Below are 24,539 nucleotides of genomic sequence, written 5' to 3'. Positions count from 1 at the left end.
TTACAAATTTGTGTGATGTACTTAACAAATGCTTTTATGATTCAACTAACCCTTTTAATATATAGGCCACTGAGAAGTTTCAAGAGTCGGTGTTTTATTTTTTTTGTTTCTATTTATCATAACTTAACACATTTTTGATAAAAGAAGTACTTGTAGTAAGCCAAGATCATCAAGGTGGTTCAATGACAATGCGCTATGGGTCTCTTAACCTTTCATCATCACCAAGTTTGTGAACATTAATTATTTTCCAAACATCAATAAACTTTAGAAATAAAACAGTTCCTTTAACATTGATTTGGTCTTTATTATGATGTGTTGATATTACATCGGCATGTCTTCACAAAAAAAAAAAAACTCTAAATATTATTCAAGTTAAATCTTAATCTTAAAATTCATATTTGATAGTTAGGAAAACAGACTGAAACTGTTTAAAGCTGAATTAAATAGCAGCCATGATGCAGACAAGAGTTTGTTTAGAAATACGCAACTATTAGGGCTTGTATTTCTTTAAATTGAAACCAAACTATTGATGAAATTACAAAAATAAAAACCACTCTTAATTGATTATCAAAATATAAAAAAAGAACTTGCAGAAGCTTTTAGTAGTTTTATAGATTTTTAAAAGTTTGAAAATATCAAAATGGCATTTCCATGTGAAAACTTCCAGGACCTGCTAATCTAAGTCTCAGATTTGCTGATTTTTACACCATTCAAAGATTTTTATAACTTATAAATATACCCAAAATTTCATCACCTATTTCCACACGATTTTAAAGATATAACTATTTAACTTTACCTTGAACCAACTAAAACCTGTCATTTCAAAAAATGGTTTTGGTTTTTGTTTCTGTTCTGTGTGGAATGGAAAGCTGAAAATATGTACACTTACATATTTTGAGGCAAGAAATCCAATAAAACATAACACCTGAAATAATTTAACCCTTATCACAATTTAAATCACATTTACTGGGTCAAGTTTATTTTCAAAAATGCAGATGTAGGTTGATTTTTTTTTTTTTAGATGTCATCCTGAAAATATTAGTTAGATTGAAGAGTACTCTTTTCTTAAACAGAAAATAAGACGTTAAATTTACTCAAGTTTGTTACTTTTAAAACAGGAATTATAAAATAAATCAAAGCAAATAAAAAGGTGGTACTCTTAATTGCTTAATACACAGATGTTGATGTTTATTAATTTTTGAAAAATTTTTCTCCCAACCTTAAGCTTATTGAGACCTCCTCTCTCCATTTATTAAATTTTACTTGTTATGAATAAAAAAACTATATTTCATAACTAAAAAGATTTTCAGTCTTTATTTCAAATTTTTAAAACCAGTTTAAGTCTTAAAAAGTATAAAATACAAACTCAACAATATAAAAAAAAAAAAAAATTCCCAACCACCTGTTTTGTTAACCCGCTTCCCCCCAACCCTCTCCCTTTCCAAACATACACACACACCTTGTTCCTTCCCTATCCCCTCCTCCCTCATCCCATTTATTATAGCTTTATTATTCTGTTTTCCTTGTAGTTTTATAAAATCTAATTCTAATTTTCAATAGTTTATTAAAATTTTACCGGGAGTTGAATTATGCAAATGCAAATGTATAGGCTCAATTTTTTTTTCCAATACTTATCTTGAATAATTAGATAGTTGTCTTTCTTAAACAGATATAAAATTGTCAAATGTATACCATTAGTAGATAAATTTAATGAAGCCTAACCCAAACACTAACCCTGGTGAAGAAAAAACTTAGAATCTTACTTTTTTAATTACGTTTATAAATATTTTATTAAATTTTTATTACTAAACTTAACAAGTTTTGGCTTACTAAATTATTTTTTAATGAATAATAAACAGTTGCTTTTTATTGACCATTGGCCAACAATCTGTTGAGACAACTATTGGTAGAAAATATCAATATTTATAAAGTTGTTTATTATCACTTTCTGTCTTTTATTATTTTATCACTTTCTACATTATACGTGCTGCAACAAGTTTTATATAATGGAGCATTTATTAATTTGGTCAATTGCACTCATAATTTAGCTTAATAAACTTGCTAAACTTTTTTGATCAATAGACAAATTAAGTTAAATTTATCTTTAACTTTGTTAAGATGTAATAAATGTGGGGAGATGGGTAAGCAAGAAGGGGATCGGGGGAGTCTTGATTAACAGGTGGGCAGGAATTTTTTTTTTAATTTATATAAGTGGGTTTATATTTTCCAATTTTTAAGACCTAAACTAGTTTTAAAAGTTAAAAAATAATAACAGAATTTTTTTTTCATATTTATGAAATACAGTTCAAAACAAGCTCATAACAATTCATACAGTTCAATTCATACAGTTCATAACAATTCATAACAAGTAAAATTTAATAAACCGAGAGAAGGGTCTTAATAAGCTCAGAATGGGTGGGAAAATTTTCAGAGAATTAATAAATATCAACTTCTGTGTAATAAGTACTTAAGGGTACCACCTTTTTTTTACTTTGATTTTTTATAATTCCTGTTTAATAAGTAACAATTTTAAATAAATTTAACCATGTTTTTTTTTTCTGTTTAAGAAAAGACCAATTCGTTGTAACAACTCTAAACTAATTAGGATGACATCAAAAAAAAAAAAAAAAAAAATTGAGCTACATTGACATTTTCTTAATTAAACTTGCCATAGAAAAATTTTGATAAAGGTTAAAGTTTAAGGTATTGCGTTTATTTTAAAATATTTTAAATGGTTTTATTGGATTCCTTGCCTTAAAATAAAGTGTACATATTTTCAGCTTTCCATTGCCCGCAGAACAGAAATAAAGACCAAAACCATTTTTAATGGTAACAGTATTCTATACACGGACAGATTTGAGATTTATAAAGACAAAGAATAGAATCCTGAGTAAGAAATTGGCGAGCACGATATGGAAATGCAACCTTAGCAGATGCTAATTTTGCAATTGATTTAATATATGGTTTCCAAGAAAGATCGGAAGTAAGAGTTAATCCAAGAAGATGAAGGGTAGATGGCGTATCGAGTACATTACACTCATAAATATAGGAAGATCTTGATTTTTGCGATAACGATTAGCTGAAAAAATTGTTTTCTTTGAGTTAAAGTTCACCAGACACTGGGAGCCCTATGCTGTAGCAGAAGTGAAATCCTTTTCAAGCTTATGCCCCTCCAAGCAATCAGAAAGTGTTAGCTTCTTATCAAGACAAGAATGAATGGTAGTATTGTCAACAAACAATGTTACCTTAGATATGATAATTTCTGGAAGATTGTTAATGTAAATTAAAAAGAGTATAGGGCCAAGGATAGAACCTTGAAGAACCCCTTATTTGCAATATAATAACATATTGATTGTTAACCAATGTGATTAAATGATTTTATTTTTGATTATAATTACATTCAGTTAATTAGTTATATATAGTGTATAGTGTTAATTTTTATTCTTAATACAGTAGATGCTACATTAATACTACTGAGTTAAAATAAAATCCTGGTAAGATGATATAAAAATTAACTTTTTTCCTTTATTTGCGAATACCATCACAGCTGTTTAAATCAATATAACTTTGTGCTGGATCGAATTCTATGCTGAATTCCATGTTAAATACTTAAAAAAAATTTTCTTTCAAATTAAATTTACTTTCCCAAGGCTCCAGCGAGGGCTTCTACAGTTGAGGGAATTGAGATTCTTTTTTTTTATTAGCAATTTTTTTATTTTTCCCTCTACTCCAAAATATTAAAACAAATCCACTGCTCAAAAAATCAAGCTAAACAAATCCGCTGCTCAAAAAATCAAGTTAACTTAAGGCTCTTCTCTAAAAAATAAGGCACAATGCTTTCAAATACATAAGGTGGTAGACCACCTTATGTCTTTGAAACCATTATATGAAAGAAATCATTATCTGTTTCAATTGTATTGCTTTTATTTTATTGATAATTTTTTTGTTTTGATTTTTATTAGGTTTTCATCAGTCTAAATGGAAAAGTTTTTCCATTAATAGTAGACACTAATAAACAGTTATCCCAACTCAGTTCATTTGTGGAGAATCGTGGAACCAGTTCATTTGTCAAGAATCGTGGAAGCAATAATGCAACTAACAGTGTTTTGAGTTTTGTAAAATACTCAGCAAAGAATAAATCAAATAAGGAAGAAAAAAGGTTAAAAAGCAAAAATGCAAATAATAGCAAAAAATCTGCTAGCCTATCTGATGAGCTTCCTATGATATCAGCTGAGAGAGCTACAAAAATACAAACAACTCTACATGAAAAGCATCCATATAATGATGTAAGTTAATAAGCATATAGTTTATAAATGATGATATAAGTTAGTTTGCGTATAGTTTATTTTAAATTTTTATAAAAGTTAATATTTAAAATGTTTATTGCTATAATTATGCTTGTACATAATTAGAATGTCTGTAGAATAGTTTTGAAATAAAAGCTAAAGTGTTTCATCTGCATATGTCTTCAAAGAAATAAACAGCACCATTTACAAATAACAAATACAATGATCATGATATATACATTTTAATGTATGAAATCAAAAAAAAATTTCATACTCTAAGTGTTAAAAGGTTTAGGTTCAAATTCAACCAGAATCAGAATATCTTGTTTGAATGTTAAAAGGTTCAGATTCAAATTCAACAACTATTTTAGAAGATTATATCTCATAAACTGATTCGTATTTTGAATTGAAATTTTTGCCATTTATTTTTTATGAATTGCATATAAAGTAAGAATGAACTAAATCGGAGACAGAGATGACAAAAGAATTTTTTTTTCAATGATTCGATATGGAATGAGCTTCTGCCAAAATCTAAGCCCTTGATAATAATTGTACTAATGCTTGTGTCTTTTACAGTCTTTAAGTCTATTAAATTTTTCAAATTCTAAATCTATAAAAGTTTATTTTAACAAACCACCACAAACAAAATAAAACATTGAACTTAAACAATTTTGATTTTGTTGAATGAAATTAGGGGTGAGCAAAAATATCCAAATTATTGGATATCTTAATTTCTGATCCAGTATCTGATTTGAAAAATATTTAAATTTGTAAGTTAGTTAGGTAAAAAGCATACCGGATATCCTATACATTTTTTCTATAAATTAGGATTCGGATCAAGATTATTAATAAATACGTTATACAGACTAATCAATTTTTCTATACTAATTGAAAAAATAACAGTTTTATGGGTAATTTTGCAGAATAACAGCATTAAATAAATTTATACATAAGCTTTTAGTACATTTGTCTGTAAATGTTTATAATCATAACAGAATAAAATGTTCATAACAAGATGATTTTAAAGTAGTCATTTAATACTTTTTTAATACTTAAGTTTTTTTATTACATTTTTATTATAGGATTTTTGTTTTATTATTTATTTTATTGGTAATAATATCACAATTTTATATAATTAATTATTTTTATTATTATTTCCATTAAAAATAAATACAATATTAAGTTATAAGTAAATACAATATCTAGGTATTTATTAACTAGGTATTTATTATCTAGGTATTTATTATGTACAATATCTAGCTATTTATTTTATTTTAATTTTATTCTTTATTAAAATTGTTAAATATCTGATCTTAAAATTATTGTTTGTGCTAATTTTTTAAAATTCATGTTGTTATGAAAACTCTTTTGTATGAAAACATATGTGGCTAGGAAAACACATGCGGCTATCAAAACTCATGTGGCTATGAAAATAGCCTCTTAAACAGTGTGTTGATGCAAAAAGTAAGAAATAAGTGCCAAAAATTAATGGATATTTTTAAACGTTGTTGTCAAAACTTATGATGTAAAGATTTAAATAGACCTCTTTACAGATATGTTCTTAAAACTATCTTTTTTACAGTTTTAGATTATTGTTTATATATATACTTTAAGTTTATTTAAAGTTAACTAAATTAGTAAAAAATATGTAAGTACAGATCAGAAGTTTATATAATATTTAAATAAAAATGTTTAAAGTGTTTATTTTATCTTAAAAGAAACAAACTTTTTACTTTTATTAAAACTCCATAGCAGTTTTTTTATGTTTGCTTGAATATTTTATTTAAATACATTTATTCTTTATACAACTGTTTTTATTTTTTTTATGAAATGCTTTTTTTTGCAAAAATAATTAATTCTCTGGTAAGAAAAAATTGAAATAAACTCTCTGAAAAGCTAAAACAAATGTTCTTTATGCACTCAGGTGTTTAGATGTTTCCATTCTTATATATCCAAAAATCAAATATCTGTTTAAATTAGATCCAAATCAAAATAAATTTTTAACTATCCGAAAACCTGGTATCAATTAACAAACCGGAGCGGGTATCTGGTTTTCTCACCCCTAGTTGAAACCCTGCGATTCAAACAAAAAGCTCTAACTGGCTTGAGCCACTTGATGCGTGGAAACCACAAAAATAATGCATGTTCCAACCACAAAAGTGTTGCATGGAAACCACAAAGACTTTCTTGGGTAGATTAGAATGACATCCATATTTTAAAATAAATGCAGCAAATTGGTACAGAATAGTTTTTCCAAATGACAATATGAAATGACAAACCTAGTTTTAATTCAAGAGGTTAAATTCCTAAAACTTAAACATGGCATTCTAAGTGGTTTTGATGAATTTGTAGCCTGCACTTTCTTTTTAAGTCAATTTATTTAAAATCTCTAAATCTCAAGGTAATAGTTTAGATTTTTAAGCAATGAATGCTTTGAATGACTTTAAATTACACCTTACTCCATACCTATTCTATTCTATATTCCTATTTGATCTTTTACTTACTACATTTCGAGTGCACTTAATTTAACTAGTGGCTCCAACATTAAAATTTATGCTCACCTTTATCTCTAGTTATATGGTAGTTATGTATTTTGTTTTTATCAGGCAAAGACTAGGAAAAATAAACTCTGACTTAAAATACCCATGTCTTGGGCTCTTGGTTAAGGAAAGGCTAGAAATAGTGTCTCAATAAAAATAATCATCTTAGGCAGAGGTTAACTGATGATTAATCAGACGATTAATCCACCTTCTGTCTTAAAGAAAGCCTCCTAGGCATACATTTTAGCGGTAAGCAGAATGATTCTGTTGAGCTTCGAATCTCTTCTTCATCTATTAGGCTGACGTAGGTGTAATTCTGTGTTACATTGTTTCCTCCCTAGGACAATGGGTGCTAAATCTTCTTGGCTCTACTTATAAATTTTTGCTTAAGCCTCCATGTAGCTATGCAACACTTCCTCTTATCTCTTAATGAGGGTACAAATTGACCATGCCTTTTCATTTTACACTTCTGCCAATATTGTTAACAAAATTGTTGTTATTGTTGACTTAAATGTTCATCATACTAAATGGCTTGGCTTTAACAAGCTCCCCTAAGAATAAGCAAGAACTACTTGCATAGAACTTTTCCTCTAATTGGAACTCTTGAGTCTAATGGCCAAACTCTTCCTTGCCACTAGAAAATTTTTTTGAGATTATCAAATTTATTTATTTCTTAATGATCTCCCTGACAACCTTACATCTAAAATGGCTCTATTTGCTTACGACTCAATTTTAAACTCCTTTTTTGATAAAAAGTCTTCTGTTTTTATTTGCATTAAACAGGTTTTCGATCGTAAATCTAATCTCACTTTTTTAACAGGTTAGGGCTTGCAGTGGATTAGGAGTTTTAACTCCAACATAGCTTATTTTATAAGTTATGTTGGAGTTAAAAATCCTCATAAGTTATTTTCTGCACACAACTGTTGCAATACTATCAACATTCCTATATTAATGAATGGTAACCCTCTCACTAAGTCCTCTTCTTTACATCTTTTCGGATTATCGTTAACTGAAACCATATATGCAATCTTTTCCAAAGTTAGAATCTGCAAATGTTGCTTCTCTTTACTGTGCTTGCCATTATCTTTTTACTCTTAAATTCTTACTTTACAAATCTTTTATTCATCCCTGTATGGAATGCTGTTGTCATATTTGAGCTTGTATACAGCAGGTATACTTCTAATGATGCTCTTTTTTTTTAGACCAAAAATGCCAAATCGATAATAGTTGTTAATAATAGTAAATCAATCATAGTTGCATTCTAAAAGAAGATTTCTATTTCTAACAATCAAAACTCATTCTCACATGACTTGTTATTTAGCATCAGATACAGTAAAAGTCACATCTTTTTACTCCCAGCATGCTCTTAAAACTTTTATTCTTCTAATTTTTTTTTCTGCATTTCAACATTTTCAAACTTTCTCTGATCTTCATGTTTTCCTGATTCACCTACAACTTTTTAACTATGAATGCGTGTTTAGATAACATCTCCTATGTCAGATAACATCTCCTACATCACATTGAAATAGCTTGCTACCAGGGGCTTTAGTACATACATGCACTTAAATCTTATAGCATGCTGCCGCAAAGAAGTGCTGCTACATTGGCTGGGGGTTCGGCATGGGGCAGCAATCTTCTTTTTTATTATTCTTCGTCTGGTGATTTACTGTTTGAAAATCTGGATATTCAAATACCAATTCAAATTAACACTGACAGAGCAACGATTACGTGATGTTTGTGTATTTACGGTTCGTGTCTACCTGAAAATATGATCACAGCCCCACTAGCTGCAAATGCTCCATACAGGGATTTGATGTTGATGAAATCTTTGATGAATTACTCGACCATCCAACCAGCAATTGCGAAAGCTATATCAATCAAGCATCCAATCATTTACGGTATTTGTTGCCTAAACTTGTGGGTTTAGCATCTTGATGATCAGGTCAGTTCAACCACAAAACCACTTATGGCGAGTGCCATGCAGAATGAAGATTTAGAACAAGATCACATCAAAAGGCTTAATGTTCCAATGGATGTATTTAATGCTTAATGTTCCAATGGATGTACAAGAATTTGGAAGATTTTTTTAACTCTTTCCCTACCGCAAGCCGCTGATAGCGACTTTTGATTTTTTTCTATTATGACCGCAAGCCGCTTGTACCAACTTTCGATTATGCTTCACAATTTATCCTGTTTTGTGCATAAATTTTCATTCTTAACACATATAATTTTTTTTTCTTAAAGTTTAATTAGTTCTCTACATAATCGAGTACAAATATGAGCCATAATGTGTAATTATAATTAGTTATCACTTGACAAAGTTAAAAAATCTTTAGTAATCCTTGATTAAAAAAAATTTCTTAAAATTTTGTTCGTAATTAGTAAAATAAAGCAGTGTTAAACACTGTAAATATTAACTTGTAGAAGCGTACGAGTATTTAGCTAAGTAATAACTATTGTCTTATAATAAATGAGTTTTGTTTTGGACTTTATGTTTTAGTTACTATTTATAAAAATGATGGTTTAAGTACTTTGCATTTTTTATTAATCAATGATCCGTGTTAAAAACTTATTTAATTAAAAAGTTCATTTGTTTAGCTTTCTATTGATATATAGTTTATTATGCTTTTGAAAAGATATACTATTTAAATTTTAATTAGTTGTCAATGTTATGTCATCCAAATTTCAAAAAAATTTGTGGTCACAGTGTAAAGATTTTTGTTAAAACGGCGGTAGAGAAAGAGTTAACTGCCAAATCTATAAAATTCTTTTCAATGATAGAATTACCAGATGGATTTCTAAGTGTTGATCCTGAATTATGGAATGAACGTGACGATTTCAAACAAGCAACAGAGATGGTAAAGTTGTTGAAAGTAGCAAATGATCATGCAGAACAAGTAGTTGCACAAATCCAGGAGTATAGTAGACTTATCACTCGCAATGAATCCCATCTCCAGTTTGTGCCACAAGTCGTGGAAGAACATTGTTGAGCCTACCCAGACAGCCAAAAGCAAACTTTGGCAAAGAAGCCAGCAAAAGAGTGGAACATTTTAACTCAAGACTTATTGTTAATTAATTTTAGTTATATTTTTAATCAAAAATATCATTAAAATTAATTAAAAATGACTCGAGTTTAAATTTAATTAATTAAAGTTCATATTTTTAATCAAAAATTTTATATTGCATAACATGACAATAATTGCGCATTTTACACAATACTCATACGATGTGAAGTTGTATTTTCTCAAAAATATAGTTTGTGAAATTAATCAACTTATTAAATTTGTTTATGTTTAATTAATGATTGTCAAAAATTATAACATTTAATGAATACTGTGATGTAACCAGAAATGAAAAATAATCGTTAATTTATTCTTAATCTGTCAAATTTTTCAAAACTTTCTAAACTTTGGAGCACTTGAGCTACACCTAAATATAAATATTTTTTGCTGAAATTTTCATGGGAGTGTTCTCTACTTGAAAAAAACAACTTAAAAGGGTAGGACCAAAAAAATTAAAATTTTTTTTTCCGCTAAAATATGTCCTCGGATTTAGGGTCGGCATTAAAGTGTTTAAAGTCGGCAAAAAATTGCAGACCTTGTTTGTATATCTTATGGTAAGACCTTTGTATAAAGTTTTTTTTGAAGACTTCTAAATATATATATATATATATATATATATATATATATATATATATATATATATATATATATATATATATATATATATATATATATATATATATTAATATTTATTTATATATATGTATCTTCTACATATATTTATATATTATCTACAGATAAAAGGGGCTCAGAATGCAGAAGGACCTAAGAATCTCAGGTTGAAAATAAACCATCATAGAACTCGATATTTTAAATTAAACTCTGAAAGCGTTTAATAATCTGAATAAAGACTATAATGTTAAGTCATAAATAAAAAAATGTTACATGTAATCCTTAAAAAATATTCTAAATTACGAAGACATTGAAAAAAGTCTACAAGCTATGAACATATTTTTTTTAAATAATTTTGAATATTTCAAGCCCTTATAAAAATGAGTTTGCAGAACCTTATCAGAAGTGTTGCCTTAAGACTCCAAAAACAGTGCTAAAAAGATGTGTGCGCAGAATAAATCTATTTTTCTTAATGTTGTCTTTTAAAATACCTAGCATTTTAAGGTGCTGTACCTAACATCTTGAGGTACCCAATCAAAAACTATATAACAAACTCAAGTGATTACTTTTTATAATATTTTTTTTTAATAACATTAACTTAAAAAAAAAATTATGATTAAAAAATGTAAAAATAAGATCCAATTAAACTTTAATCCAAAATCAGCGAATAAATAATGCTAGGTTGTATTGTGGATAAAATCAGTTATAGGAATGAAGTCCTTAATGTTATCTTCATCAGACTCAAACTGAAGGCATATTTTGGGTTCTGTTTCACAAAATGGTTTTATCATATTTGGTTTTAAGCCTGTTTCACCACGACATGATTCTTTACTACATGTAGATTTTAAAACATGGCAACACGAGCGTTCTTGAACCTTAATTGCTGCACAAACATTCTTTCCACATGTACATTCTTCCTTACATTTGTAGAATGCTCAATTTGTTGTTGTTGCTTGGATTTAGTTTCTTTATTAGCTTTCTCCTTTTCGGTTTTGTCTTCCTTGATTGAAGAAACCTTTTCCAATATTTTTTCCCCTTCATTGAATCATGAACCTGGGTGTTTCTAGCATTTTCCTTGTTTATTTTAGGTAATACTTTCGTTACAGGCAACAAGTGAGGTATTTCTTCCGGTGATATTGATTTATCAGATATCGTTTGATAAGCTTCCATGGCACCTTCGTAATTATATTTTTAATATATTACTGAGCTATAGCGAACATCTTTTGGAGATGAACTTGTTACTACTATTAACAGTTTCTATTTTCTGTATTTTCATTAATACCCAGATCTGCTCGTCATCATGAATATAAATTCTAGTGGTATCTCTATCTCCCTTCCAGAGCGACAAATCTTGCAAATTATAATAAGATTTCCTAATAAGAATCTTAGTAAGATTAGTAAGACTTGCAAGATGTGCAAGAAAACAAATTTCTTTCTTTTTTTTTTTTTCTTTTGTAATTCACCCTCCCCAAGGCCAAGAAGGCCACTACAGTTGAGGAGGCTACTTGTGGTCATAACCCTCTCCCAACTCTATAACTCCGAAACACGAACCTTGACGAACAAGGCCGCTGCGCGGAGGAACAAGTTGAGTGCGGTACTACCAGGGACGTGGTGGGAATCGAACTCGGAACCTCTCGCTTATAAAGCAAGCGCTCTACAACTACACCACTACCGCATCTTATTAAGATTTGTAAGTTTTCTTGCAATTTCTTAGCAAGATTTGTATGAAATGAAAGATCTTAATAAGATTAGTAAGATTAATCTTAATTTCTTAGTAAGACTTCCAAGTTATAGGAAGAGATCTTAGTAAGATTTGTAAGATCATATAAGATTATTTTGTATTTATTCCGATGCTACTAAATTCCACTCATATTTTCGCGTAGAGAATTAATAAATTTATAAATAAAACAATTAAGTACTTATAATAATTTTTTCTCAAAATAAAATTTATAATTACAGTAAATAGCAACATATAAATACATTATAAATACAACATGCTCATGTTAACAGTATATGTAATACATATAATATATAATACAACAAATCACTTATGCAAGACTATTCCATACTGCATAGACACTTTAAATGAGAAAGTTGTATTTTAAAACCTTAAAAAAAGGAAGGTATTACCAATGAAATATATTAATACTCATAAAAAACATTATATACTGAACTTTTTATCAAGTGTTTACAAATTAAAACACAAATAGCAAAAGGCAAATAATGAAAGTCAAGTCTTTTTTATAAGTGATAAAACTATGCAATATAAAACTGTTTCTGTTTTAAATCAAGTTCCATCTCATTGATATAGTTTACAGCTGTGTCAAAAGCCAGTTCAGCGTTTTACAATTGTGTATGTTCACTAAAGCGTTTTACAATTGCGTTGCCTCTACACAAAATTTTTTAGGGTAACTTTTTCTAGTGTTTCTACCAGTTTAAATTATCTTTGGATCGACTTTGTCAAATTTTAAATTTTCTGCACCAAGAGATTTTATGCCAAATTAATAGTGTTTTATGACAATTCGTTTCCAACAATGATGCATAGATCAACACCCTCCTAAATGTATAGTTTAAAGAAGAAAAATAATTATTTTTATCTTTAACTAAGTGTTATCAATTTTAAAGTTAACTTAAAAAAATAAATAAAAGAAATTATTACTCAAGACTAAGAATAACACTAAAGAGTAAGACTCTTTAGCACTGTTGAAGACTATACAGTAAAAACAACAGTTTCACATATTTGTGCACCCAATGGCACTAATTTGTGTATATGCATCCTTTTCATCGTGCACTGGTGTTTAACTATTACTTCTGACATTTGACAATTAAAATAGAACAATTAAAATAGACAATTAAAATAGAAAGATATTGATTATTGATTAGGATACATAATTTATCCGGTAAATGAAGTGCAGTATTTTCTTTTTTTAAAAGGTAGATATAATCATAGACTAGATATATTATTTGCAAAAAAAGTAAAAACAAACTCAAGTAAAAAAAAATTTAAAAAAACTCTCTCTTGGTTCGTATCCAACAATACTTAAAAAATTAGCGCAAAATAAATAAGCGACAACCGAAAGAGATTTTAGGAAAATGTAATTTGAATTTAACTTTATAAGATCTTAACAAAATCTTAGTAAGATTTGTAGTTTTTTCTCGCAAGTATTTCTTATTAAAATCTTAGCAAGATCTTTTAAGATCTTTATAAGATTTGTAGTTTTTTCCTTCATTTATTTCTTAATAAGATCTTAATATGATCTTAACAAGTTATTCAAAGAAATATTTCTGATAAAACTTATTAAGATACTAAGAAGTTTTTACTAATTTATGTAAGATAAGAAAGATCATTCAGATCTTTATAAGATTTGCAAGATTCGTTGCTCTGGGCTGCCATTTACCTGTTTGTAATTGATTTGTATCAATGAAAATATTACATTCTTTAAGTTCATCTATTTCATTGAGGTGGTTCATGCCATTTCTTTTGTGCAGTTAAGAGCATGATTTATGGATACAGTTTCTTGTCTCTTTTTGGTAATATGCTTTTAATATTTTGCATCCCAACGCTTCTGAAAATACTTGCTAAGCTTCTTTGTTTGGAGTGCTCGTTGAGCATTTTGTGCCTAATAATCTGACGTCCACGGACGTCTACAGGCTTGCTTTCTTGCTCTCAAAACATTCTACATTATAACAATACAAAAAAACTAAGCATTATAAGTTTAGTTTCCTTAATAAACAATATTAAAACCAGGATTTTAATACAGATTATAACAGTTTATTAAAAAAATGTTTTATTTCTCAATTATGTGTACACATCACCTATTCTTTTTTCTTATATAACAGACTAACGACTCTTCTTCATCTTTTGTAAAAATTGAACAATATTCCTTCTCGTTTCCAGTTACAATGACACCATCAATCTGTTTATTAATTGTTCAAAGATCTTTAGTTAGTGGAAATCTTCTTAAATTGATTGAAGCCCAACCATGTTTATTTTTTATTCGGCACCACTCAACTGCTTCCTTTAACTGCTTACTTTTCATCACTATGACATCTCGTAGAACATTGCATTTTTATTTGCTTGCTGGTTTAACTCTAAAGAACTTTCCCATTTCTAATTTATTCTTGGTCTTATACTTTGGTCATATTCTTGGTCTTATACTTTGGTCATGATTTAAATTAAAGAGAACTTAACTCATTCATAGATAGAGCATGGCATCCCAAGCAATAAGCTATGCAATTGCCTTGGTCCTGCTAATTAATCCAAAGTTATAGCTTATTGCTCCCTATGTGGCCGGGACAATACACTAAAAGATCACCATTAATGCTCAACATGGCACTGTTAATACTCTGATATTTTACAGTTGTTAATGGAATCAGACTCTCTAAGAGTTTCCACAGAGTTCCAGAAACCCTCCCACCGGCTGGCCTCAGAGCCAATAAACTGAGTTTTAGAGCTATACCTCATCAAAGGATAACAGAAAGTGTTGCATAGCCGCTGTCAAAGAGGTACAATCAAAAATCTGTGAGTAGTTAAAAAAAACTCAATTTAAGTCAGTTTTTTTCTCCTAGCCTTTGTCTAGTAAAGCAAATCCTACAAGGCAGCATGGCATGGGGCAGTACTGGATTACATGTTACCAGTAGCAGGATGATTGTAATGATCCTGACCTGACCTGGATTAATGGATTTAATTAATTTTAAACATTTATCTTTAAATTAAGGTTAAAAGATAAACAACACTAACTTTAATTTTTGAACTCTTAAGTGGAAAATGTTCTGACAAGTCTTTAAGCACTCCTAAAAGGGTTTTTTTTCTCAAGTTGATACTTTTCAAATATAAAATTATGATTCAGTTAATGTTGTTTAGCTGGTTGGTGCATAGTCTGCAGATGCCATTTCCTAAATTTTTTTATTAATCTCAACAAAACATGCTAGATTTATCCAAACACAATCCATTTGTTCTGGAAATAGGATGTTATTTCAAATAAGTTATCATTTTTTTATCACTAGGCAAACTTATTTTAGGACAAAATTTTTATTTATACAGGCATAAAAAAATCAAAGAATAATAAAAGTAAAGATTGCTGCCATATCTTTGTGGTAGCAGGCAATTACAGTATGACGACACACTGCTCAACACAGATTTATAGTTGTATATGTATATATATATATATATATATATATATATATATATATATATATATATATATATATATATATATATATATATATATATATATATATATATATGCGTGTGTATGTATGCGTGTGTGTATATATGTGTGTGTGTATATAAATAAATAAATATATATATATATATATATATATATATATATATATATATATATATATATATATATATATATATATATATATATATATATATATATATATATGTATATATACACATGTATGCGCACATATATATATACGCGCACGCATATATATATATATATATACACACTATATGTGCAGCATGGAAAATAATGGTCGGTCAACGGTCAATGACCGTCTGAAATGACTAAAGTTACTATTTGACCTCCCATAATGAATACTTGCTGCTCATGTTTGACCGGTTGAAATAAAATCAGAGTTTTGAAAAAATTTTTTTTACAAATAATCATGATGTAATTTGGAAAATGCATATACTAAAATTTTATTAAAGCGTTTAAATTTTAAATCAGCGTTTAAAATAGTTTTATTGTTTTTGACATGCTACTTAAATTTGCTTAGTTGATGAATTTATGACGATAACTATATCCTTTTTTTTTTTTTTTTCGTTAAACTTATTTAAATTATTTTCATTTTACTGGTGGTTAAAAACTTCTTTTTCATGAATGATTAAAGTTCTTATTTTTTTATTGTTTTAATAAGAATATTTAATATATTATTTTTATAATAGTATAAAAATATATACAATAATTGCTGTATTTTACTGAGAACATTTTTTGATTTAAATGTACTTAGTCACTTTTTTTTTTTTTCTTTAAATCTTTTTTATTTATTTTTTCGTAAGTTTTTTCTGCAAATGTAATAAATGAATGAATGATTTATAGGTAAATTTAAAGTTTTCTATAATAGGGTTCTTAAAAAAAATTTTTTTTTTCCATTTAATCTTTTCATTAATTTTTTCATTAATTTTTTTCATAGCTTTCATAGCCCGTTGATAAGAGGAGTTTATTTAATAAATTATTTTTAAATAAATTTCAAATTATCAATTGCACGTTTACTAAATTTTTTTCTTTTCTATTATTAAATTGTAATAGAAACATCAAACATCAACCCGTCTTAATGAAGGTGAATAAAAAGACACAAAAATACTTTAATGTTTCAATAACATTCATAAAATGAATTCTTTTATTATTGAGTATTCTGTTTAAATTTTGTAAAAAAAAAAAAATTACATAAATTTTGTTTTGATATTTAAAAAAAATCAACATAAGATTAATTATCCTTATAAATATTATCAAACTTCTTTTTTTAATTGAATGAAAATCTGTGTGCGCGAGCGTAATCTCAAACAAATTAATATTAGCAGGTAAATGGAACGTTAGTTATTTGCGAGTTAAACTTAAAAAATACAATGATTTTATATAAAATTATTATTTTAAAAAGAATATGATTTTGTTAAATTTTGAGCATTAAAAATTAACTAACTTGTATTTTTTCTGTGTTTAGTTTCAATTATGAAGAACTATTACTCAGATGAAAATTAAAACAAAGAAAAAAATAAAATTTTGATTGCCTGTTTTTAGCAACCTTTTACACTTGGAAATGATAATTATTTTGAAAATTGTTTGATAATTTTTTGAGTTTTGTCTAACGCTAAAGCCCGCTACTCTCAGGTTATGAAATCTCGTATCTCATCTTAAAAGTTAGGCTCTCGCGATTTCTGAAGAATCTTTAATAGTATTAATAATAAGGGCAAATCTTTAATTCCACCTCTCTTGTATGGTTCAGACTTTGTCACCTCACCTAAAGACAAAGCTGAGTTGTTTGCTAAAAACTTATCATCAATATTATCTCCTGATTCCACTAGTTGCATTCTACCTGATATTGTCGACAAGCAGGTTGATCCATTCCTTGACATTTGTATCACTCCAGCTTCTGTATCTAAAGTGATTTCCTGCCTAGACTCTTCTACAGCTTGTAGTTCTTCTTGTGACCCTTCTCTTTTACAGCTTGTGGCCCAAACAACATACCTGTTATTGTCTTGCAGAAGTTTTCCCCAGAGCTGTCGTCTATACTCAACAGTATTCCATGCCTTGCATTGAATACTGTTGCCATATCTGGGGCGGATCTTCTAATGATGCCCTTTCTCTTTTAGACAAGGTGCAAAAACGCGTTGTAAACATAGTTGGACCTGCTCTTGCAGCCAACCTCCAACTATTATCACATTGTCGTAATATTGCTTCTCTTTCTCTTTTCTACAAATACTATAATGGGCATTGCTCTAAAGAGCTAGCGTCCTTGTGCCATCAACTAAAATTCATTCTTGTGTTACTTGTCATTCAATTAAGTCTCATCCTTTTTCTGTGACTGTTCCTAAGTGCTCCAAAAACTCTTATTCGTCTAGTTTTTTTCCTCAAACATCTGTTCTTTGGAATTCGCTTCCTTCATCTTGCTTTCCTGATTCATATAATTTGCAATCCTTTAAGTCGTTCGTCAATCGTTATCTTGCTCTACAATCTTCATCTTTTCTCTTCCAGTTACTTCCAACTTTAATTAGTGGTTGCTTGCAGCCTTGTTGGAAGCGAAGATGTTTAAAAAAAAAAAAAAGTTCTCTACTGCAAAGGAATATCAAAACACACTTTTGTACTCCACTTTAGTAAATGCACTTTAGTTTAATTTATTTGTTCAAAATCAAACAAAGAAAACATACTAAAGTGTGTTTTTAAGGATGTTTTGTGAGGAAACTATAAGCCGAATATTCATTTCATAATGTGGAAAAAAAAAACTGAATTTAAATAATTTTTTTTTTTTAATTAACTTTCATTTACCTAATGTTTTGACGTCCCTTAACCTAGCATTGTGTGGTGGAATGCATAAAGTATAAAAATAAGTGAACCAAACATTTAAAAATATGTTCAGCATTGAAAATAAATAATATTTAGAAATTCATGATTACCTATGCTATATTGGCAACAATAATACCTATTATTTAACCTGACATTCTAAGGTCCTAAATATTTATCTAAAAACATATGAAAACTGTATTAAAAAACTTATAAAACTTTTTGGCAATCTAGCAGAAGTATTTTTTCAACAAAAGTAAAAACAAAGTATATGCTCAAATATTTGGAGCTTAGCAAAATCTTATAAAATACCTAACATTCTTAGATCCCTTTACCTGTACAGTTTGTTTCCTTCTCAGCAGGTTCATTATATATATATATATATATATATATATATATATATATATATATATATATATATATATATATATATATATATATATATATATATATATATATATATATATATATATATATATATATATATATATATAATGAACCTGCTGAGAAAGAAATGTTCCAGTTTCGACTATTTACCCTATTTTGGCATCCTTAACAACCAATCATAAAAGTGGTAGTGGAAGACCAGCTAAAATAATGAACAAGAAGGGGCTGCGTTTGCTTCACAGTGTTTTCAACAACAATGATTCAATAAGTCAACGAGATGCCACAGAAAAATTAAAGTGTATGCAGCCTAGTATCTGCATATCGTTGAAAAAACAAGGATTAATCTGCCGAAAAGAAACAAGAGCACCGGAATACACTGAGCAGCAAATATCAACCATGAAATCTTAATACCACTGGATGACCCAAAATTACTCTGAAAAATTTTTGTTACGAATGACGAAAGTTGCTTCCCTCTCTCCAAAACACAAGTTCCGAGAAATGATTGATATCATGCAGATAAAAGTTCTACAATACCTACAAAAGTAAAATACAAATATAAACACAAGTTTGAGCAGAAAGTGATGAGGTACATTGCCATATCTGAGAGGGGAATTTCCAAGCCATTGTTTAAGCCAAGTGGTTTGGCTATTAATCGAGAAGTATACCAAAATCAATGTTTGAAGAAAATATTGGTTTTATTTATTCAAAAATATCATTCAGATGGCAATTACTTGATTTGGCCAGATAAAGCATCATCACATTATGCCAAAAAAGCACAAGTCTTCTTGGAAAGCCAAAACATCCCATAACAGGGTTCCCACCGGTCCTGGATAGTCCTGGAAAGTCCGGAATTTTTCGGATTATTCTGTAAAATCCTGGAATAGTCCTGGAAAATGGGATAATATTTTGTTGTTTGTTTTTAAGTAAAGAAAAACAATACAACAACAATACAACTACAATACAAATTAAAGTAAATTATAGTAATATAGTTGCAAGTTGTTGATGCCAACTACTCCTAACACTTTTCAAGTTAATGAGTATATGTCAGAATGCTCAAGTAAATCAGAAAACCAAAAAACAATTAATAAAATGCTAATAAATACATCTACACTTAAAGCTGAAGTTCGTTGGGTCCTTAATATTGTGTATTATAAATATTCAATGAATTCTTCAACTGATTCTAGTAAATTATTTAGTAAATGTTTCTAGATAGTGATATTGCTAAGTTGTTTCAATGTGGACCCACCAAGGCCAGTTATATTGCAACATTCGGACTAGCTCCCTTTTTTAAAAAGGAGTTGCTCACTTCCCTATTTAATACACCTTATTTCGTTGTTTCATTTGATGAATCCATGAACCAAGTTTTTTAGAAAGGTTATATGGACTATTTAGTAAGATTTTGGGATGACAATACAAGTATGGTTAATACATTTTATCTTAATTCAGAGTTCATGGGGCGCTCGACAGCACATGATGTTATGCAAACATTCCTAAACTGTATTTTTGATATAGACAAATCAAAGATTCTACAAGTGTCATCAGATGGGCCAAATGTAAATTTGCTTTTTCTAGATAATTTAAAAGAACAGAGGAAAGAGGAAGAACTTGATCCTCTTATAGATATTGGAACTTGTGGTCTCCTTATCATTCATGGCAGTTTTAAAGCAGGGGCAAAAGCAAGTGGCTGGGAGCCTAATAATCTATTAAAAGCAATGTGACAATTTCTACATGACTTTCCTAGTAGAAGAGCAGCCTATGAAAACATCACTGGGACACTTGATTATCGAATGCATTGAATAATCAAGTGTCCCAGTTGATTTTCCAATTGACATATCAATGCATTGTCCAATGCATTGAAAAATGAAAAATGTGCTCAAAAGGTTGAATCACTACTTGATGGATACAAACAGTTTGTAATATATTTCAGTAGTCTTAAGAAAAGCAAACAACCTGATTCAAAAAATAAAGAGACTGAAAGCCATGATTCGTGATCCTTTTTTGCCAGCTAAACTTAAATTTTTTGAAATGGTTTCTGAAAAGTTAAATAGTTTTTTGACATGCTTTCAAACTTCATTAATGGCTATTATACTTGGTGAAATAGTTGACAGTTTTCTCAGGAGAATCATACTAAAAGACGTTTTAAATAACTGTAACAATCTACACCAGCAGCTTTAATAAATTTAATGGATAAAAATATTAGAAAGCTTATAAATAAAATTAATATTGGTTTTGCTGCTCGGTTAAAACTTGATGAAGCTTTTTTAAGTTACAGTGACCAAAGAGTGGTTATATTTAAAAAAGAGGCAGGCCAGTTTTTAGCTGGTCTGTTGACACATCTCCTTGAGAAGTTCCCTCTGAAGCTTGTCATAGTACGTACTGCAGTATCTATTAACCCAGTTTTCATTTCAAATCCGAATAAAAGGAATACTTGTTTCAGTAATTTTTAAATTCATTGCAAAAGTTAGTTAATTTTGGTCGTTTGTCACCAAAGTCTGCGGAACTAGCAAAAAATCAGTATTTTAAATTTTCAAAAATAGTAGACTCAAATTGAAAATCATTTCAAGATTTTGATATTATAAATGATAGTCTTAATCATTTTTTCTCTGACTTTATTGGCACAAATAAAGCTTATCAAGATGTTTGCAGTATTTTTAAAATGTTTTTGTGTTTTCACATGGACTATTCTCCATTGAGCGTGGTTTTAGTATTAATAAACAACTTCTTGTTGAAAATCTTAGAGAAAAATCCCTTGTTGCGTTACGTCTTATTGAAGATCATTTGTCTTCCTTTGAAGAATTCCCTGATAGTATCAAAATTAATAAAGAAATGCTCCAAAACGTAAAACAAGCAAGTAGTCGATATAAAGAGTATTTGCAATCACAAAGAGAACAAAAAGAATGTAACAATAGGAATATAAAACGAAAAATTTTTGACGATGAGAAAAAGGTAGTTAGAGTGTAGAATCTTGCAAATTGAAATAACTACTTTGATAGAGCAGTCTGATATGCTAGCCATAAATACAGAAAAGCAAACTAGTTTTGTTCTTTCGAAAGAATCAAATGAAAAAAAGAAACTCTGTTGAGAAAAACAAAAGGAAATCGAGGATTTGTACATTACAGAAAAAAACATGATTCATGAAAATGATAAATTCATTGCTTAATTTTAAATCATATTTTTGTACACATAGTTATTGAGTAAAGTTTTAGTTTTTGTATTGTTGTTTTGCTAAAATGATATTTATATTATGAGTTTTTGAAATGATTCTGATGTTTTTGAAATAAGTTTCATTAAAAGTTTCTTTTCAAATAAAATATTGTTCCTTGTCAAATATTTTTTGAATTTTTACTTAGTTATGTAGCTGTAGTGATGTAGCTATATTTATGTAGCTGTGATGTATTTCTTAAATTTACATTTGATTTCTATATTAATTTACATTTAGTAGCTTTTATTGTGTTATTTTGGGCTATCTATAAAAAAGTCCTGGAGAGTCCTGGAAATAATAAAGCAAATGTCCTAGAAAAAGAAAAAAATTGTCCTGGAAAGTCCTGGAATTTCAATTTTTTTATCTGGTGGGAACCCTGCATAAGTACCAAAAAACTGCAATCCTACAAACTTGCCTCAGTGTTGTCCAATTTAAGATTTCTTTGGATAAAAAACAATTGGAAAGCTAAGAATTGCAAACAATTGATTACCCGAATCAAAAGATTTTGTCAAATTGATATAAATGCTGCACAATGCTTCTGTTCTAACATCATGACAAAACTACGTCAAACTGCTGCTGATGGACCATATTTGAATTTTCATTAATTTTTTCTTAAAGATAAGTGATGTACCTTCAATTAAAATAAATATAATTTTCATCTTCTTAACATTTGTTTTTATTATAGCCGGATATGAAAATTCTCTTTTTTCAGTTATCACCATAACATAGTGCCTCCTTGAATAATAGTTTTCTATGGATTATGTTACACTAACGAATCTTTATGTAAGACCAAATAAATACATCTATGGCTGATCTCATTTTAGAAAATAGCATTTTTCTGACCCACTGTGTACTGGTAGCAATCTTTAAATCTGTGGTCTGATTCTACTGGTTGCAAATGATGAATGCAGTATGATGATTCTGAATTCACAATTAATCAAATGACAATAATTTTTTACTAGGTTGTTTAAGTTAAAGAAAAGTTTCAACAAATTATAATCTGTGTCTTTACTATATTACTACAGAAATGTTAAATTTATGTTATAATTTGGTTGTATTAAGGTAAATTGTAGTACTGTAAAATGATTGGTTATATTAAAGAGATAAATGATTATTACAATGGTATTACAATTTTTTAAAGAGATGAATGATTTAAATTGTTTAGGAGATAAATAAATTTTATTATGTATAGGAGGAAACCTTTTGGCGAACATACAAGCATTTTATTTCTGATAAGAAAAAAACTAAAATCTCAACAAATGTTACATGGTATAATCATTCAGTTAGTCTATTCAAGCTATATCAGAGGGTCCATCTGATAGGAGGTTATAAAAAGGTTTTTAAAAAAAATTATTATATTTGTTTGTGGCTGTTTTTCTTTGCTTACATTGTTTTGCATTGTTTTTTTACATTGTACTCTCATCTATATCATAATATCAAAAAAGTCAAAAAAATAAATAGGAATATGAATTTGAAAATTAAGAATCACATTATTGATGTTTCAATTTATTTTTATTTAATATTTAATTTATTCTTTTAAAACTGCAGTTATTAACATGTTTGCGGTTTTTTATTTAAATGACCAATAATCCTACTTAGTGTTGTATTAGTAACAAATTTTATCTCCATATCTCCATATGTACAGCGAGCTTGTTCCCAGGTTTAAAGCTATAGGGTTATGTAATATTTCGGTATTTTTAAAAATACTTTCAGTTTTAATCAGGGATGCGGAGTCCCAAATAGGACTCCGGATTTGAAAGTCACAAAAAGATTACTTTATCCTAGTTTTTGGTATCCAGGAGCTCAAAAAATATAAATAAGTTTATGGACTACTAATAGGAAAAAAATGAAGACTTTTAGGTTAGAGGAACAATTGTTTTTTGAACCCGGAGTCCTTAGGTATAATGGCGGCAAAGACTCCGGGACTCCAGAACTCCGGGCTTAAAAACAATAAGTTTCAAGTCATTAAATCTCATGAACTTTTTTCTTATAGCAGATCATAGGTCAACAATCATGTTTAGAGCTTCTGGACACAACAGCTTGGAAAAGGTAGAGATATAAAGCTGAAGTCCTTTTGGGACTCCGCATCCCTGGTTTTAATAAATAATATAGTTTCAATATATAATTTTAAATAAGTTTTCATTAAAAATATACAATTTAAAGAATTAAAAGTATCCTCTTTAACAATAATAATTTAACAAACTCTTGCTCTTAGGGAGGTAGTTACAGCTCTTAGGGAGATAGTTACAGCTCTTAGGCAGGTAGTTACAGTAAAAAGAAAAAATTTAAAAGCTTTTTAAATTTTTGTATTGTTGAAGTTGTTGTTGTAATTTTGCTCTAGCAAGAATTACTTTTATTATTTTACTATGTCAACAAAAATAAACTTAAAAATAAAAATGCTAATAAAATATATATTTTATTAGCATTTTTATATGGTA

The 24,539-nt window shown here is 28.4% G+C and overlaps 1 protein-coding gene across 3 annotated transcripts in view; it reads left to right on the top strand.

The window, feature by feature from the left end:
• The window catches only part of LOC105847214 (uncharacterized), a 93,344-nt gene that overhangs the window by 42,870 nt on the left and 25,935 nt on the right, over positions 1-24,539 (top strand). For 2 of the 3 annotated variants that reach the window (XM_065809260.1, XM_065809259.1), the window contains exons 5-6: positions 3,963-4,286; positions 23,294-23,437. In XM_065809260.1, the coding sequence (XP_065665332.1) occupies positions 3,963-4,286; positions 23,294-23,437 (468 nt within the window). The remainder of the gene's footprint in view (positions 1-3,962; positions 4,287-23,293; positions 23,438-24,539) is intronic. The other variant, XM_065809261.1, reaches the window with a different exon arrangement.

The sequence above is a fragment of the Hydra vulgaris genome, chromosome 11 (genome assembly GCF_038396675.1).
Source record: "Hydra vulgaris chromosome 11, alternate assembly HydraT2T_AEP".
Lineage (NCBI taxonomy): Eukaryota > Metazoa > Cnidaria > Hydrozoa > Anthoathecata > Hydridae > Hydra > Hydra vulgaris.
The sequence above is the reverse complement of the archived record's forward strand: the minus strand, read 5'-3'. Positions and strand labels throughout refer to the sequence as shown.